General features: G+C 38.4%; 1 protein-coding gene across 3 annotated transcripts in view; it reads right to left on the bottom strand.

The window, feature by feature from the left end:
• EDEM3 (ER degradation enhancing alpha-mannosidase like protein 3) overlaps positions 1–16,255 on the bottom strand; it is a 100,357-nt gene that overhangs the window by 24,844 nt on the left and 59,258 nt on the right. For all 3 annotated transcript variants that reach the window (XM_027770085.1, XM_006143867.2, XM_027770086.1), the window contains exons 9-14: positions 12,325–12,422; positions 9,732–9,857; positions 9,468–9,551; positions 6,069–6,152; positions 5,437–5,561; positions 429–594 (exon numbers count right to left, since the gene is read on the bottom strand). In XM_027770085.1, the coding sequence (XP_027625886.1) occupies positions 429–594; positions 5,437–5,561; positions 6,069–6,152; positions 9,468–9,551; positions 9,732–9,857; positions 12,325–12,422 (683 nt within the window). The remainder of the gene's footprint in view (positions 1–428; positions 595–5,436; positions 5,562–6,068; positions 6,153–9,467; positions 9,552–9,731; positions 9,858–12,324; positions 12,423–16,255) is intronic.

Genomic DNA, 16,255 nt, shown 5'->3' with positions numbered 1-16,255 from the left:
AAGTATATGCAGGATATAATAAAGCAAAGCAAAAAATATGTTATGTACTTGTCCTCCTACCAAACATAGCACTTACTGAATTCAAATCATAGATTACTTTTTCACTTGGAAAAATAAAACATACATAAAGAAGTTTAAAAAAAGTTGTTTTTTTTTTTTTTTCCCTTGAGAGGTTTTTTTGCTATAGGGCGTGTGCGCTCGCCAGAAAGACAGAAAGAAAAAAATGACCCCCTGGGGGGATGGCCACACCACAATCCTTTCTCCTCCATTCTCCTCTCAAGATCTTGGGCACGCATGCACATGCACCCAGCATGAGTTTAAGCCACCAGGTCCGGGACTCGAACCACAGTCGGCTACATGGGAGTCCAGCGACATAGTCATTATGCCAACTGCTGGTCCCAAAAAAAGATATTTAATCAATAACTTACTGTGTTCTTTTTAGAGATGCTTTGATTTGTAGTAGAGAGCCAAAGAGGTAACAGATGAGCTTCTGTTGTAAAGATGTAATCTTCTATATCAAAAATAATGTCTTCTTTATCAGCAAATAACAAGTAAAGATATTTAAACATTTCGGCCAAGAAGAAAGAATCCATTCTAAAATAAAAAGTCACAGATATAAATATAAGAACATAAAAATATCTACTTGCCAACTCTGAAAGCCAGAGTCAAGGTCAGTAACCCAGTCTATATCAATTCTTTGGACAAAGAATTATAGACTTTATTAACCCCCCAGTTGCAGAAGAGCCTTGAGACTCTATCAGCCCCCAGGTGCAGAAGAGCTTTGTCTCCAAGTACATTTCAAGGAAATGAAACAGACCAAAGGAGCTGCCTCCCACCCAGGTGCACTACATCTTGCCAAGGAGGCAGACAAGATTTTTCTATGGGCCTTCTAATGGGGAAGTTTCCTACTTCTATGGAGAGCGAACAGCAGGCAAGTATCTAGGTGAAGTCTACCAGAGAGAATCATAGAACTTTCAACTAATATTAACGGAACTGGATAAAGGCAAATGACTTGAAGGAATTGATGATGTAGCCAATTAAGTGATTAATAAGGACGCTTTAAAGGTATATGGGACCAGCAGATAGCTATGTCGCTGGACTCCCTTGTAGTCGACCGCAGTTCGCGTCCTGGACCCGGTGGCTTAAAACTCACACCAGGCGCGTGTGTGTGCATGCCCAAGATCCCAAGAGTAGAACGGAGGAGAAGGGACTGCGGCGTGGCTATACCCCTGGGGGGTGATTTCTCGCTTTCTGTCTCTCTGTCTCTGTCTGGCATGCATACGCACCCTATAGCAAAAAAAAAAAAAACCCTCTCCAAAAACAAAACAAACCAAACAAAAAGAAAAGGTAATCAGTTATAAAAGTTATATAAAAAATACAACACAAAATCACATGAATTATGATTATAACCTTGTAAGTACTTATCCAAAAAAATATGGAGAGATAAAGGGGATAAATATATAACTGCCTTTACAAATTGTTTAATGTTATATGTTTTAAAAACGTCTTAAACGTTTAGATAAAATTCAAAGTGTCAGGAAAAGAGCATAACTGGTAGATGGAGTTATAGTAATATTTACACTTTTACAATTATAGTTACTACCTTCCAAAGCACCCTACATTTGGTAGTAATAAATGACTTATAGTTTACTGGAAAGCTTACGATTTCATACACCTGGCCAAGCACAATTCCTGGCACATAGTAGGCACTCAATAAAATTTATCAAATTGAATGCAAGTTTAAATAGCATTACTAAAGAAGGAGATGAAGAGGCAACAGAACCCAGTGGTAAAGAACCCGGGCTCAAATAGAAAGATCTTCCACTAACAAGCTCTGTGACCATGTGGAGAAAAAGACTATGAAATTCAGTTAACTCTTCTATAAAAAGAACATAATAAATTGTCATAATAATATACTCATAGGGACCAGCAGTTGGCGTAATGGCTATGCCGCTGGACTCCCAGGTAGTCAACCGCGGTTCAAGCCCCAGACCTGGTGACTTAAACTCACACTGGGCGAGTGTGCATGGGTGCCCAAGATCCCCAGAGGAGAATGGAAGAGAAGGGACTGTGGCGTGGCCATTTCCTCCGGGGGGGTGATTTCTCGCTTTCTGTCTCTCTTTCTGGCAAACACATGCGCCCTATAGCAAAAACCTGTCAAAAAAAAAAAAAAGTATGTATATATACTCATAATGTTGTCATAAAAGATTAAATGAGGTGCCAGTAGGTTGTCTGGTGGTTATGGCACCGGACTCCCACATGGCTGATGGCAGTGTGAGTCCCAGACCTGGCAGCTTAAAAACCACACAGGGCTTATGTATGTGCAGGCCCAAAATCCCAGAAGGGAGGAGAAAGGACGAACTGGTTATCCCTGCTGGGGTGATTTCTAACTCTCCTATCACTGCCTCTCTTCAGCAAGTGCACACACTATGGCAAAAACCTTACCAAAAAAAAGACAAGAAAATAAAGACTAAATAAGATATTATATATCAATTATTCAGCATAGTACCTGGCATATGTATGATATCAAAACTACAGCTATCAGGGCCAGCAGGTGGCATGCAAGTTAAGGTGGCTAGATCTGCCATGGCCAACTGTGCAATTACAGTCCTGGACTCAGCAGCTTGAAAATTACTCCGGGTGCATGCGCATGAATGTCAAAAATCCCAAGAGGAGAATGAGGGAGAAGGGACTGCGGTGTGGCCATCCTCCCTGGGGATAACTTCTCACTTTCCCTCTCTCTCTCTCTCCAATAAGTAAACGTACACTATAGCAAAAATGATAAATAAAAAAAATGAAAAACACTATACCAATCATTTTTCCTATATACAGATCATTTTTTTATTTTGTAACCAGAACTCACTTGTAATGTTTTAAGATGTTTTTGGCCATCATAGATGTTAATTTTTTCAGAATAGATAAAAACACTTTCGTGTAACCTGTAACACACTTATAATTTAACCTTTTCTAAAGGACTGACAGACATTATCATAAGCAAATGCTATCTTGAGACCTGCAGCCTAATGAGCTGGATACTGATTATCTGGCAAATTTTAGAATTATGAAACAAATGATCTGTAAACATTCAGAAAAGGATCTATTGTAGGAGCTGGCAGGTGGCATAGTGGTTAAGGCACTAAACTACCACATGGTCAACAACAGTTTGAGTCCTGGACCTAGCGGCTTGCTTTCTCACTTTCCCGCTTGCTCTCTCTCTGGTCAAATTTTTTTTAAATGAGAATAAATAAAATTAAATAAATAATTTTTTTTTTTTTTTAAGGATATGGTAAGATCATTACGATGTGAACTGGAGAAAGTTAGCATGTTAAGTATCATATCATATGATTTATTTCAAATTTTAAAACCATAAATAAATACAGAAATGCAAATAGAGGCATTAAAAGTGTCTAGAAGACTTTGTCAAATTGCTAATAGTGGTGATTTAGGAAGGTAGGGAGAGTATCTTTAGAAAAGATTTCCATTTTTAAATTTTTACGATTTAAATTGTTTTCATCTTGTTAATAATTGATTACTTGATAGTAATTATCTACTAACAAGAGAATACATTATCTTTCCCACTGTAAAAAGTGTGTGTATGTCTGGGGGACTCTGGTAAGCTGGAGGACAGTGGGAAATAAGCACCCAAATACAAAAAGCCTATAACCAAAAGCTCTCAAATGCCATGCCATGAAGCACTTAGTCATGGCCCTAGTGAAAAATTTTCCAACAATTAGGAAGAGAACACTTTAAGGCATACTTATCTAAACTGTAGGACACTAAAAACTGGTAGTTTAGCTAAATGAAATAATAAAATGAGATTTGACATTTTTAGTCTAGAATTCTGCTGGAATAAACGAAAAGTTCTTGGTTTATACATTAAAAAAAAAAAAAAAAAAGAATTAAGGGGCCAGCAGGTAGCATGGTGGTTAAGGTGCTAGACTCCCACATGGCCAACTGTAGTTCAATTCCCAGACCAGTGGCTTGAAAATCACACTGGGAGTGTGTATATGCCTGTCTGAAATCCCAAGGGAGAATGGAAAAGTAGAGACTTGGTATGGCAAGCCCCCTGGGGAGGTGACTTCTCACTGTTCCTCAGTCTGTCTCTCTCCAGCAAATGCATGCACCCAATGACTAAAATCTAGGAAAAACAAACAAACAAACAAACAAACAAAAAGAAACACTCCAATTGTTCGAGAACAGGGTGGAGAACACCCATTTGTAAGTAAGCAGGCCGTGTAGTTACAAGCTCACTCACTGTGGTTTTAACGTAATAAAGCTGCTAAGGGACCAGCAGTTAGCGTAATGGCTATGTCGCTGGACTCCCATGTAGTCGACCATGGTTCAAGTCCCGGACCCGGTGGCTTAAAACTCACGCTGGGCGCTTGTGCACACGTGCCCAAGATCCCAAGAGGAGAATGGAGGAGAAGGGATTGCAGCGTGGCCATCCCCCTCTGGGGGGTGATTTCTCACTTTCTGTCTCTCGGTCTGGCGAGCACACGCACCCTATGGCAAAAACCTCTATAAATAAATAAATAAATAAATAAATAAATAAAGCTGCTAAAAAATCTATAGCACATCTAACAACAAAGTACAATGAAAATAAGTAGTTCTCAACCTCTGACCGGTCAGATGCAACTGACAAGTACAATGCCCCAGGAGGAAGGTGAGCCAGTGAAGAAGTGGTCCTTAATTCACTAGAGGGTTTGAGCCCATCGGCCCCTCAGAAAACGAGCAATCTCTCCCTGTCTGAATCCAGATGGTTTAAGTGCTGTCGAGCTGGGCACATCTTAAGAATGGTTAATTCTGGACATGGTATTTTGAGAAATATTTTATATGCTGGAATACAATCGGGATGGAGCAAAGGCAGTGGTAAGAGGCCCAGAAACAATGTCCAAAAGGGATACTTGGTGGGAGAAGAAAAAAAGATGTTAAATTTCAAAAACTGAACTCTCTGAACAGTAAATTATACCTTTCTCTGTAATTCCTCAACCTGTCACTCTCATTTTTTTAAAATGTTTTGCAATAGGTCACACTGCTATAATAATGCTTTTGAGGAATTCCTGACTGAAAACAAATCATAATTCAGATCATCACCATTTTGATAACTTCTAACATCTCACATAACAAAAAACTATTAACCACAGGAAAAAAAACATTCCTATAATACTCCTCATATCAACGTTTTGATACTTAAAAACCATTCATTCACCTGCTGAAAAATCCTTTGAGCATCTTTATATGCCAGATACTATGATAAAAATATAAACTTTTAAAATGATTTCAAAGGATTCAAAATTCAAAAGGTTTTTAAAAAATAAACACAAAGAACTAAGGTTTGTGTCACCAATTACCCTTAGTAACTTTTCTGAATTCTAACTACTAGAATAGTTTGTGTCATTCAGAGTTCCCTGAGGAAGGGTATGAGCAATTGTTTACCTGTCCTCATGACTTCCAGTACGGACATCCTTCATGGCAGCAAATCCGCAAGGCACTCTAGCATATTTATTTAAATTTTCAATAAGTGTTTTCCCTACTTCAAGGTAGTAAGGATCTCCTGTAGCCTATTAAAAAGGAGAATATATGTATACATATATAGCTTATATTATCACATTCCCATTCATTTATCCAAGATTTATTGAGTACCTACTAGGTGCCAGGCACTACATCAGGCACTGGAACTCACTTTACAGAGAACCTAGCTCTGAAAATAAGCCACGGATCTGCTTTACAGAATTTCTTAAATATACAATTGGAAAGTTGTTGAACTTTTGTATTAAATTTCTATTGCCTGGAAAGGTTGTCTGATGGAAGAAAGGCAAGAAACAAGCTTTAGAAAGCAGCTCTAGCGTATAAAATTGTTCCTTAAAGACAGGTTTACGTAACTATTTTGGAAAGGCATAAAGTCACATGTCAGACCTTGCACTGTTCAATCACTCCATATACTAGATGAGTAAGAATCACAATATAGCGAACCATTAGAACATTACGGACTTTGAAAACCCAACTAAACCATACAAAATCCAACAGGGAATGGGGACTAAAAAGCAAAAAGAGGTAAATTATCTTACTTTATATAAGAAGTAGGTACTTTCTGCAAATTCTGGCCTTAAAGGATGTTGAGCCCAATGTACCCTGAAATCTGTGGTAAATGCCTAAACAAAACAACACACAAATAGGCATTTAAAAAATTATTTTAAAAAAAGACAAGTGATTCTAGAATATATAGCAATATATAAGTCATAAACAGGTACAAGTAATTAAAATATCAATCAATATTTTTTTGAGAGCTTTTTGCTGTAGGGCGCGCGCACTAGCCAGACAGAGAGAGACATAGAGACAGAAAGCGAGAAATCACCCCCCAGGGGTCACACCACAATCCATTCTCCTCTCGGGATCTTGGGCACACACACACACGCGCCCGGTGTGAGTTTTAAGCCACTGGGTCCGGGACGCGAACCGCGGTCGACTACGTGGGAGTCCAGCGACATAGCCATTACACTAACTGCTAGTTCCCTCAATCAATATATTTTTATCTATAAAATTTTCATTGCTTAAAAGCAATTTATTTTGCAAAAGCTGCTATTTTTCACCAATTAAATGGATTACTTTTTTAAAAATTTGCAAGTAGGCCACATGTGCTCACCAGAGAGAATCAGAGTGAGGAGAGGAAGAAAGCACCCTCCAGTGAGGCACAATGCCTTTTTCATTTCTCAATCCTGCTGGTATTTGGGGCATGCGCACACACATACTCAGTGTGTTTTTCAAACCACTGGGGCTGAGATTTTAACCACATAGTCAACCACGTGAGATCCAGCTGCCTCAACCATTAGGCTGCAGGGCCAACCCAGATTATATTTTAAATGATCACTCTACTAGGCAACTTAGATCAACTTAACAGTTAAGTAATAAAACTCAGTAATGCCACCACATAGGTCTCGATGGCATATATAATTGCATGCTTTTTTTCCTTATTGCCACTGTTTCTTCCACATTATTTCCCTAGTTTTCATATCGCTTTTTATACTGACATGGATTTTTTTAATTTGCTAGAGGGTGCATGCACTCACCAGAGAATGACTAAGAAAGAGGGAAGGCGAGAAAGTATCCTCCCCCCCACGGGGGATGGTAATGCACAATCCTTTCTCCTGCATTTCCCTTCTGAGATTTTGGACACACATGCACACCCTGGAGTACTTCCCAAGCTTCTGCCAGTTCCAAGATTCAAAACACAGTCAGCCACATAGAATGCCTTAATCACACCGCCAGCTGAGTACTTCTCATATTTCACATTTTTTAGTCGACAATAAAAAGTATAAGAGTGTGTGTGTGTGTGTGTGTGTGTGTGTGGTGTTCAATCTGCTGTTTTGATATATGTATACATTATGGAATAGCTAAATCAAACCAATAAATGCATTACCTCACATGCTTACTTAACTATGGTGAGAAAATCTAAAATCTACTCTTAGTAATTTTCAAGTATGTAAACTTTCAATCTCAACATTATTTTAATCTATGTCTTCTTTTATACCAACCACAAATTCTTTGCGGAATAAGACAAAGCATTTTAAAAAGTAATAATAAAATAAAGGAACCAGCAGGTGGTATCATGATTAAGGCAATAAACTCCCTCATGAATGACTGCTGTTTGTGTCCCAGACCCAGTGGCGTGAAGCTCACATTGAGTGTGTGTGTGCATGCGTGATCAAAATTCCAAGAGGAGAGGGGACCAGCAGTTGGTTTAATGGCTATGTCGCTGGACTCCCATGTAGCAGAGCACAGTTTGAGTCTCGGCCCCAGTGGCTTAAACTCATGCCAGGTGAGTGTGTGTGCATGCCCAAGATCCTGAGAGGAGAGTGAAGGAGAAGGGATTGCAGTGTGGTCATCTCCCCTGGGGGGTGATTTCTCGCTTTCTATCTCTCTTTCTGGCAATTTCACAGGCCTTATAGCAAAAACCTCTCCAAAAAAAAAAAAAATCCAAGAGGACAATGGAAGAGAAGGGACTGTAGTGTTGTCATCTAGCCTGGGGGTTGATTTCTCACTTCTTGTCTATCTGTCTCTGTCTCTTGGCAAACACACACACCCTATAAAAAAATTTCTTTCAAAATAAATAAATAAATAATATTTACTCAATAACAGAATCAACTGGTTTTTTAAAAAAGATAAATAAAAGTAAACAATTTTTTTTTTTAGCCAGTGGTGTAAATGTGCTCATAAGAGATAGAGGGGAAGGAAGAAAGCACCTTCCCCCCAGTGGAGTATAATCACACCACAGTCCCCTGGTCTCCATTTCTTCATCCTTTTGGGATTTTTGGCATGTATACACATGCACTTGGCATGTTCCTCAAACTGCTAGGGCCAGGATTCGATCCATGTGTCGGCCTGTGGGATCCAGCACCTTTAATCACCAGGCCACAGGCCACCCCGAGCAAATAAAAACTTCTACGGGAACCAAATAAAAACTTTCTTTGGGAGAGCAGCAGATGGTATAATGATTGCATCACCTGGACTCTCATGGAGTCAATCACAGTTCGAGTCCTGGACCTGGAAGCTTGAAACTCATGCATGTGTGAATGTGTGTCCAAAATCCTAAAGGAGAGGGAGGAGAAGGGACTGCAGCGTGGTCATCCCCCTGGGGGGTGATTTCTCACTTTCTGTCTGTCTTTATAGTGAATGAAACGCCCTACAGCAAAAATCTCTTAAAAAGAAGCAAAAAAAACCCAAAAACAAAAACAACCTTACCCTTGTGATAGATATATTTAGGTGAAACCTTAGTTTATTCTGCACAGGGAAGAATTTTTTGCAATGTAGTCCTACTCACCTTAAGGCTAATAAAATGACACTTTCTAAAATAAACACTTTGGGAAATGTTCATCATTGGTGGAACACTTAGATATCACACAGGGAGTGGTCAAGAAACAGGGACAGCGCAAGGCCATACACATTTGAAAAATTTTAATTGTTTGTTTTTGGAAAGTCAAAAAGTATGCTATGAAAATCTTACCATAGCAAGAATATTTAATACTAACATGCTGTTTAGGAAGAGGGTCAGTCAGCAGCATGGCAGTTAAGGCTGCTAGATCCCACGCCAACTATGTGGTTTGAGTCCTGGACCCTGCAGCTTGAAAATTGTGCCAGGCATGTGTGCAGGTGTACCCAAAATCTCAGAAGGAGACATGGAGGAGCATAGACTGTGGCATGACTACCCCCCATAAAGAGGTGTTTTCTCACTCTCTCTCTTCCTGTCTCTTTTTCTTTCTCATGCTCACTTACGCATGCATGTGCTATCATAAATAGACTCAAAACATATACAATACTACATAAAATAAGGGAAAATTTATTAAATAAACTATTTAACCAAGAGAAAAACAAATGAAAAAAAAAGCTTTATTAAAGATACTGGTTTCTAACTTTAAATGAACAATTCACAGTACATATGCAAATGAAAATTCCTAAGATTTCTCACTTACCTCTGGTAGAAAATTGTGTTTTTTAATCACCTGATATAACATTTCATGAGTTTCAATAGCAGGTCTAATATCCCCCTTTAAAACCTAGAAGACAACACAATTACCTAATAAAATGTGAGTTGATTTTATCTGTCACTACTATATAAACAGAAAAATGTATATTAATTTTGGAATGTGGCTACATTTTGGCAATTCAATTTTAGAGATCACAAATGCACTTAATTAAAATAACTTTAATATTGTGAAAATAAGAGTTCTCCATACCTGTAAACCTGGAAAGAAGGCAAGCAGAGCATCCATCCAAGTGCGCGCATTCAGCATTGGCTTGTGGATGTGGACGTCGAGCAGCAGGGGCGGCTGGCTGATGTACCTCATTATGGCGTCGTAGTGCTGAAAGATCAGGAGATGGGTCACGAGTAGGTTAGAAAGATGTACTGCTCTAAACGCATTAGCTAGCACTGTAAAGAAATTAAACCTGAAATTTACACCTCAATAAATACACGAGCTACTCATTAACTGAAAAGACTTCAATTATTTTAGATGGAAATCTTTCTAAAATAGATGTACTCCCTGACATCCTTTAACTCAGATGCAGAATATTCAAGATTATACTTACTATGGGACCTTCTGAGGGAAGCAGATCTGAGGATCCTGCATCTCCTGTGGGATTAGCCCATGGTCAGTACGCCTCTGTGGCCCAATGATGCTCTTAGGGCCCCTTGGAACAGTTACAGCTTCTAGTATCTATTACAGCATTAGTTTTCTCCTGTGTCTAAAAAGTTTGGTCTCTTTTCAGCTAACGTAATATTGTGGTGCTACCAACTCAACTAGCGCATCTAATCGCAGTTGTCGCTCTTACAGTCTGCGAGCTCTGCCTTTTATGCTCGTAGAAATCTTTTTCTCTCTTTTGTCTTTTTCTTCTAAAAATTTCTCAGCTTTTACAATGAGTGTGATGACACAATGAATATAGTATCTGTCACCACTCACTTCAAGAAAATATAACCTTGAATACTTAGAGGGATCAGGAGGAGCCATAGTAGTTAAAGTGCTGGATTCGCACATGGTTGATCGTGGTTTGAGTCTCAGACCCAGTGGCTTGAGAGTCACGCCGTCCCGCTGGGGGTGGGAGCCAACAGATACAGTAGCAGTTACATTGCTGGACTCCCACCGGCTGACCGCAGTTTAAGTCCTAGACCTGACTCCCAAGCCTGTGTGTGCACATTCCCAAGATCTTAAGAGGAGGATGGAGGAGAAGGGATTACAATGTGACCATTTCCCCTGAGGGGTGATTTCTCACTTTCCATCTCTGTCTCTCTCTGGTGACCGCACACACCCTATACATACATACATACATAATTATATAAATAATTATATATACACACACACACACATGTGTGTGTATATATATTTAGAGAGAGCGAGATATAAAATTTAAAATATGACCTTTACATAGTTTATTATCTAATAAACAACATATGTGATAGTATTTGTTAAAGTATTCAGCTGATGACTTAGGACTTTTACTAGTTTTTTTAAATTATTTTTCGCTAACTTGTCTGCTATTTAATCACCATTACTGAGTACCTGCCATACACCACTTCATACATGTAAGCTTATTTAATCCTCCCAATAACCCTATAAATAGTACTAGTATGCCCAACTGGCAGATGAAAAACAGAGCCAAATTGTGTTTGTTATTTAATCTAACTCACAAAATCAGTAGATAGTACAAGCAGGACTCGAACCAAGACAACTCATACTTTTAACTACTTTATCATACTGTCTCACATACTTAATGGGGTGGGTAAATACTCATCTCTTAAAAAACATACAGTGATATAGCTGATCAGTCTAAATATTAATTCAGGTTTGTTTGATTACAGAGGTTATTTGGTTGGTTTTAGTAATCCTTCACTTCTGCCCCCCAAAGTGGGTTCTGATCCAGTCTTAAGACTTGTGGATTTACTTCTGAAATACTCACTAGTTTCTCTAAGTCTACAAAGTTCTGTATACTTCCTGTGATAAAGGATCAGGCCAAACTTCTAAGATCTTAAAAAAACTAGAACTCAAAAAAGAAAGCTAACTATAAGTTGAGTATCCCTTATCCAAAATGCTAAGGACCAGAAGTATTTTGGATTTCAGATTTGTTCTGGATTTTGGAATATTTGCTATCCATAATGAGATATCTTGGGGATAGGACCCAAGTCTAAACACAAACTCATTTACGTTTCATATACACCTCACTACCACAGCTAAAGATAATTCTATACAGTATTTCTGTACTCCAGTGTTTTGAATGCAACCTATCACATGATGTCAGGTGTAGGATTCTGCACTTGTGGCATGATGCTAAAGCTCGACAAGTTTTAGATTATGAAGTGTTTTGGGTTTCAGACTTTCAGACGAGAGTGGTCAACCTACAGTACTAACTTCTTGCAATAATACTTTTTTTTTACAAAAGAAGATTAGGTAAACTAAACTCTGTTTTTTAATCACCTATTGGAATTTTCAAGTAAGTGATAAAAATTTCCAATCTGGAAATGACAGTTCTAATTAGTGAAAATAGCACAGTAAAAGATAAAAACACAACTATTGGGTCACAGGAAAATCACAATGCATTCTTGCACAAAAAAGTACATCATGACTTTTCCGACTACCCAATACTTTGTAAAAAAAAAAAAAAAATAGTTTTGTAGTATATGTGAAGCTTTTACCCTGTCTCTGTCCAACCACATCAGAGAATACTGACAAGAAACTACTACACATTTGAAAAATGCCACTTGCATAATTCAGTTTCTATTAAAATCTGGAATCAAATGAAATGGGCTATGAGATACATAAAATTGCATCAACTTACTGTATTAAATCTTTCCAAAAAGCTGTCATCTCCAAGCAAGACATAGGCTTTTAAAAGATACTCATAATATGAATCAATGCCTGCTCCAACTCCACTGTCTATGGAAAAGAAAACACATATAAATATGACTCTTCATTAAACAGTCCTCAAAAATTCTTTCTAGAATACAAGTGGGTAACAGTATACCAATAATGAGAAAGTAATCTTAACATGAAACTGTTTAAAGTATAAATTATACAATTATATAAATATTAATCCTACTTACTATATAAATCATTACTTTGTTCCTAATAGTTTGTATTTTGGGGGGTAAAAAAATCCTGGTTAGAGTCTTAAGTCAAAGCAGGAAACACTAGTTTTAAGATTTTTTTCAAAGTGTATTTTCTCAGTGAAAAACTTCTAAGAACCAGCACTAGAGGGTGCCACTAAGCAGTTTCTTGATGGGAACCTTCCTCTGTAAAAACACCCATCCTTACTGTCAGAGCAGACATGAAAGTAAGACAAGACTGCTGCTATTTGGAGACGCCAGTTATAATTACTGAAAATAGCACAGTTGCCTGTTTTTCCCTTCCAGATCATCACAGAAGACCAAAGAAAGAAAAGAAGAGGAAACTGTGAGTGCTCTCTAGGGACGAAGGGAGGAGGGGTAGAGACGGCTTTGGCCTAGTGCAGAAGGCAGCCATGCATAGCTATAGCAGGTCAACAGGGCAGCAAGTCCTGGAGCTCAACTCCTCCTCCTCCTCCTTCCACTGTCTCTCACACCTGCTAGGACTCAGAACTCTGCTCCAGGTTTCCTAAAGAACAAAATCTGGCCAGCACAGAGGCCAGTCAGTGAAAGGCATGAACAAATCTGGTGGGAACTAAACAGTCTCTTCCCTACCTTTTTCCTTCCAAATTCTTGAGGCCTGGTGAATTACCATCTAAATTTTAATTATAATCTTAGAAACCCCTATACCTAAAACACACCTCTGGTCAATTAAGTCAGGATCTCCAGGGGTCTAAGCACCAGAACTTTTTAGAACTTCTTAGAATTTACCCCTGAGATTACCAGGGCATTAGGAGTTAGAGTGAACTGCTCCACAAAGTAGATGACAATGGAATATGAATTCACAGAACCCAAATCAGACATTTAAGAAGTATGGCTTATTAAAAAGAAAAATAATGTACTGGAATAAGACTTTCTCAGAAAAAGAAAAAATAGAACAGGCAAACCAAGAATTTTAAATTACTGTAATAGACATATTAAAGAGATAAGGATGTTATTAGCAATATAAGACAAAAAATATTAAATCAAGCAGAAACACAGAAAACAAAAATGTTAAAATAATATAATAGTAGGATATATAGCAGAAAGAAAAGAGGTGAGGAATAAATTAGCAAAGTACCACCTATAGTAATAGACTACCGATAGTATAGGAAGGAAAAAAGGCAGAAAAAGACAATATGAAAGAAAAGCCATGATATACGGAGGTTATAAATAAAAACTATAGTGATTTAGGTCATAGGAATCGCAAAAAATAAAAATGAAAAGGATAAACTATCTACAAAAACAAAAATCAATTTTCAACAGTTGTTGTGTACTGAAAGGGTCTATGGAATACAAGAGGAGAAAAAGAAAAACCTCCACCTAAAATTATAGTGACATTTTTAGAAATTTCTCATTGTCTTTGATATTCATAATTTTCCAGAAAAAGAGTAGATCACATATAACGTTATAAATCAGAATATCACTTTTTTTTTTTTTGGAGAGATTTTCGCTATAGGGCACGTGCGCTCGCCAGACAGACAGAGAGAGACATAGAGACAGAAAGCGAGAAATCACCCCCCAGGGGAGATGGTCACACCGCAATCCCTTCTCCTCCATTCTCCTCTCGGGATCTTGGGCACACACGCACACGCGCCCGGCATGAGTTTTAAGCCACCGGGTCCGGGACGCGAACTACAGTCAACTACATGGGAGTCCAGCGACATAGCCATTACGCTAACTGCTGGTTCCCAGAATATCACATTTTAAAATGAGATATTAGAAGACAGCAGAGTTGCGTATTTTCAAAAACTTGAAAAAAAAAACTTAAACCAAAAATTATATAAAGTCAAACTGTCACTCAAATATGAAAGCATAATATAACTATCAGAAGGCATACAAGGTCTCAGAAGCTATTAAAGACTACTAGAACAGTTTGGAAAAACTTTAAAAAGAAGGGAGACAAACTTAGGGATGTTGCAAGCAGCACACAAAGCACAAGGGACTAAATAACTTGTTAAAGTTTATATTTAAATAGGTAGATGGAAAGAGAGACAGAACACAACTAAAGAGAGAAAGTGAGAGAGGGAAAAAAAATACGTTCATCATTAAGAACTTAATATTGATATATTGGATTTTCAGAAAAGTCATGATGCATTTTTGCATAGAGAAACACATCATGGGGACCAACAGATGGTGGAATGGTTATGTCACTGGACTCCCACATAGTTGACCACAGTTCGAGTCCCAGATCCGGCGGCTTCAAACTCACACCAGGTGCGTGTATATGTATGCCCAAAATCCCAAGAGGAGAATGGAGAAGGGACTGCAGCTTGGCCATCCTCCCTACGGGAGTGATTTCTTGCTTTCTGTCTGTCTCTGTCCCTCTAGTGAACACGTGCACCCTACAGCAAAAACTCTCTCTTAAAAAAAAAGAAAGAAAAAGAAAAACACATCATGACTTTCCCAACCACCCAATAATATCAATATACCAAAGAATGGAGGTTGAGGTCGGGGGAGACAAAGGGATGGGAGAGAATACTGAAGTTCATGTCTTTAGGAGGTAGATACAATTAAAAACAAAAAGGTTAAAAAGAACGTAGAAAAGGTGTAACTTACTAAAGTAATAATTAAGACAGTATATAAGTCTGTATTTAAAATATCAGTAGATATAAATGAAGTAGACTCACCAAATAAAAAAATAAAGATTGACAATATGGATTTTTAACATTTAAATTTTGTAAGAGAGATACTCATAGCATGAGCACCTACAAAAATTGAAAGCAAAAGGACAGAAAAAGACTTATCACGGTCCAGACTCTGTGGTGTAGTCAGTTAGTGCCAGACTGTAGTGCTGGAAGCCAAGTGGCTGGCCACAGGTTCAGATCCCCAGCCCAGTCAGCCTGAAAACATGCCCGGGGCACGTGTCCAAGTCTTGACAAGCTGGAGTTCTGGGGAAAGAGGACTGTGGCACAAACAGACCCCCCCGCTGGGGGGTGCTTCCCCCTTTTTCTCTCCTATCGCATGTACTCACTTGTGCTTTCACAAATTTAAAAAAAAAAAAAAAAAGAGGGGGCCAGCAAGTAGCATGGTGGTTAAGGTGTTGAGTCCAACAACACATGGCCAAATGCAGTTAGAGTCCTGTACCTGGTGGCTTGCTTTCTCATTTTCCCTTTCCCTCTCGCTGTCTCTCTCTGGCCAAATTAAGTAAATAAATAACTAACAACAAATAAAAAATATAATTATTTTAACAAAAAGAAAAACTTGAGAAGAAGCCACGGGCCTTCAGGACAAGGTTCCACATGGCTACAGTGAACTAGATTTTTAAGGGAATGAAGATTTTCTACTAATAATTCAGCCTCCAACAAATGAGCTAGCACGAGCACAATAGAACAGCAAAGAGATTCTAGATCACCTCTGCCTGCTTGCTCCTGAACATTAAGGCTGAACTTCAAGAATTTGAAAGAAATCACCGCCGGATCATGAGAAATATGGGAAAACAAGAAAATACCTCTTCTCCTAGGGAAAAGAGTAACTCTTCATCGACAAGCAGTTCGGTGAAAATCATGGAAATGTCTGATAAGGAATTCATCATTCATAAAAGCTAACAGAGATGAAAGAGAAGAGAGATAATGAACTGCTAAAGAGAAAGGAGAAAGAAGTTGACGAGTTCCAGGAGATGAGATG

The sequence above is a fragment of the Tupaia chinensis genome, unplaced genomic scaffold (genome assembly GCF_000334495.1).
Source record: "Tupaia chinensis unplaced genomic scaffold, TupChi_1.0 Scaffold000112_1, whole genome shotgun sequence".
NCBI classification, from domain to species: domain Eukaryota; kingdom Metazoa; phylum Chordata; class Mammalia; order Scandentia; family Tupaiidae; genus Tupaia; species Tupaia belangeri.
The sequence above is the reverse complement of the archived record's forward strand: the minus strand, read 5'-3'. Positions and strand labels throughout refer to the sequence as shown.